The sequence below is a fragment of the Cavia porcellus genome, unplaced genomic scaffold, assembly GCF_034190915.1.
Source record: "Cavia porcellus strain 051 isolate PalLab524CR breed Dunkin Hartley unplaced genomic scaffold, mCavPor4.1 scaffold_33, whole genome shotgun sequence".
In the NCBI taxonomy this organism is placed as follows: domain Eukaryota; kingdom Metazoa; phylum Chordata; class Mammalia; order Rodentia; family Caviidae; genus Cavia; species Cavia porcellus.
Window position 1 is genome coordinate 1,557,792 of NW_026947516.1, and position 3,348 is coordinate 1,561,139.

The window sequence follows — 3,348 nt, forward strand, 5'->3', positions numbered from 1 at the left end:
TGTCTGTGTGGATTATCTGCGTGTGTGTCACCTATTTTATCTGTGAATCATCTGTGCCCGCCATCTCTGAATTATCTACCTATCCACAGTCACCTAGTGTCTATCATCTGTCCTACACGTTTATCAGGTTATCCAGATATCTGATCCCATACCTGTGAAATTTCCACCTGTACATCTGTGAGTCAATCTATGATCGTGTATGTATTGATCTTCACCTATCCTGTACCATCTGTGTCTCAGTCAGCTACGCATCCATTTGATCCATCAGTATATCTACCTACAGAACATCAATGTATCTGTATCATCTACTTATGTATCTATTAGTGTCCATACTCAGGCATGAGTCAATCAGCTATCATTCAGCATCGATCATGTCATCCATCTATCCCTTGGAGCTCCTCACCTTAAAGCCTGACTCAGTTTCCCTGCCTGTTAAGACTGTGTCAAGAAGAGAACTATTGAAGCGTGGGGATTACAAGGAATTTGTTTTAAACTGCTCTGATTTATACCCCAAACTCAGTCGAAGGTCGGCCATGAGAAATCTCACACAGGTATTCGGAAAATATCATTTTATTATTCGATGTACAGCCAATGGACCTTAAAAGTACAGGAAAGCAGCCATGAAAATAACAGCTCTCTCATCGGTGTGAGCATGGACCAATGCCCACAGCCAAGAGGGAGAAAATGGCTTGGACCACGCAGCGAGCTGTGATCCTGCAGAGAAGTTTCCAGACTTTTCTGGAACCTTCTATACTCGGTTTTGTGAGATCATAACTTAATTTTCTGTTTCCTCTGGCCCTCCGCTCCCCTCACAGACCACAGCTTTCACCATTAATTTAGGTATTCAGTATCCCAGCCCAGGAAAAGGAATATCACAGTGGTTATTGAATTTGCAGGAGATTGGAGAGAGATTGAATTTTTAATTTTTATTTTTGCATTAATTGGATTTCCATATACCCGAGTCTTGTAAAGACCAATAATTTATTATTTTTTAACGAGACGGGAAATATTTCCCTTGCTAGTCTCATCGTCTCATTAGAAAGAAAAAAATATATATTTATATATAACTATATAAAAAGTGATTTTCAGGGAGAGAGAGAGTTCTTTCATCTACAAATGGCAGCTGTGAAGTGTGGGAATGCAGATTTCAACAAAAATAGTGATCAGGATGGTCTTAAGACTTTATTGCAGGCACTGGAGCTTTGGAACCGCAGACCACCTAACTGGATCTGTTCTAGAACGTTCCATCATGTCGGCCTTGCTGAGGTTGCTGGGGGTCTTTGGGGGGTCTTCAGGCTCTGTTTATTGGAAAAATTTGTTACCAGAAAATGGCCCCGAAGTACCCTACGGATGCTTAGAGAGCCAGGCACGTGATTTTGGTAAAAACAGAAATTGCAGGGCGATCCCGTCTCCCAGGATGGGCCGGTGACGTTTTTTGGGGTGTTGTAAAAAAAGTCCTCAAGGCGACTTCCTTCCTGCTGCCTGAAGAACTTCCGGGTCACGGAGCCGGGGTCAAGGTTAAACTTGCAATGCAAGGAGCCCGGGTTAAGGCTGACCTCCACCCCGAACCCCGGAAGTCCAGCTCAGGGTCAAGGCCAACTTCTAACCCAAGACCCCAAGTCAGGGCTTCATTTGCAACCTGAGGAGCTGACGATGGTGTCCACCATGCTACCCACGCCCGGAGCTGGCCTGAGCTGGAGCAGAAGACCTTCAGCTCCAAACCCAAGCGCTGGACTGCAAGGTGACCTCGGCTGGAGATCCCCGGAGCTTAAATCGAAGCGAACCCCGACTTGGAACCCAACCGGCATCCAGTGCGCCCCGTGCATCCTTGACGTCTGCAAAGCCCCAGAGCCCCGGTGTGCTTACAAATGGCCCCTCTGGCCCCTTCCAAAGGACGACCCGGCCGTCCACCCGGTCCGTGGACATCTCAGTAGACGTGGACGTAGGTGACTTTGGAGTCCGTCCCCAGGACGTTCTTGGCCGTGCACTTGTAGAAGCCGGCGTCCTGCGTCGTGGCCTGCTGGATGGTCAGCGAGCCCTGCGGATGCAGGAATTTGTTCCCGTGCACACGGCCCTGGGCCCCGGCCACCAGCTGCGACTTGTCGGGCAGCTCCCACGATATGTCCGCCTTGGGGATCCCCACGGACCTGCAGCTCATCTTCACCGTGTCCCCGGGCCGCGTGTAGATGAACGGGGCGGGCTCGCTGGTGATGCGGGGTGGGTAGGCGATCACGATGACCGGCACGGTCACGGTGGTGGACGCGCCGTGCTCCGTGTGCGTCCTGCACGTGTAGGTCCCCCGGTCGAACACCGAGGCCTCCCGCACGGTCAGGGTGCCGTTGTCCAGGGCCGAGACGCGGCCCAGCGCTTGGGGACTGCTGAGCGTCGTCCCGCCGGGCAGCGTCCAGGAGAAGCGTCCACGCCGGGGGCCGCCCGGGAGGGCGCACTGCAGACGCAGGGTCTCGCCGGTGACGATGCTGACCACGTTGTGGTGCAGATACTGCCTGCTGGGCTCGGGCGGCGGCCCCACGCTCAGGGCCACCAGCCTCTCCGCGTGGCCGGCCGCGTTGCGGGCCACGCAGCGGTAGGCGCCCGCGTCGGCCGGGGACAGCCCGGTGATGAGCATCCTGCCGTCCACGCCGTGGCCGAACCTGCCCAGCCGCTGCCCGGCCTGCAGCTCGGTGCCGTTGGGCAGCACCCAGAGCAGGCTGGGCGGCGGCGTCCCGCCGGCCGAGCAGTTGAGGCTGATGGTGTGGCCGGCGGCGGCCGTGATGTGCTCGCTCAGGGGGTCGCGGAAGGCCGGCTTCTGCGCGGCGTCCAGCACGGTCAGCTGCACGGTCAGCCTGGCCTCGCCGCCCGCGTTGCGTGCGATGCAGGTCAGGGAGCCCGAGTCGGCCGTGCGGAGGCTCCTGATGTCCAGGGAGCCGTTGCGGTGCACGGTGACCCTGTTTCCGTAGTAGGGGGCGGGCAGGGTGACCCCCTCGGGGAAGGCCCACAGCACGCGGGGCCTTGGCACGCCCCGGGCCTCGCAGTCCAGCAGCTCCCGGCCGCCGGCCTCCGCCACCTCCCGCACGGTGGCCGTGGCGTCGGGGTTCCCGTTGATCCTGGGGGGCTCCAGGCGCACGTGCACCCACACGGTGGTCCTGCGCTCGCCATCGGGGCCCCTGGCCACGCACGTGTAGTTCCCGCTGTCCGAGCGCTGGGCTTTGTGCACCAGCAGGGTCCCGTCGGGGAAGACCCGGTACTTGTCCGAGGACGCGGGGATCACCTTGTTGGTGGGAGACAGCCACGTCACGCCGGGCACCGGCCGGCCCGTGGCCTCGCAGGCCACGCTGACCACGTCCCCGT

The 3,348-nt window shown here is 57.3% G+C and overlaps 1 protein-coding gene across 1 annotated transcript in view; it reads right to left on the reverse strand.

Moving 5' to 3' along the window:
• Positions 1 to 554: 554 nt before the first annotated feature.
• Positions 555 to 3,348, reverse strand: part of Mxra5 (matrix remodeling associated 5) — a 33,512-nt gene continuing 30,718 nt past the window's right edge. Inside the window, 1 exon segment of the mRNA XM_063243000.1 lies at positions 555 to 3,348. This exon segment is cut by the window's right edge and continues 503 nt beyond it. Coding sequence (XP_063099070.1) covers positions 1,928 to 3,348 — 1,421 coding nt within the window. The 3' untranslated portion in view covers positions 555 to 1,927.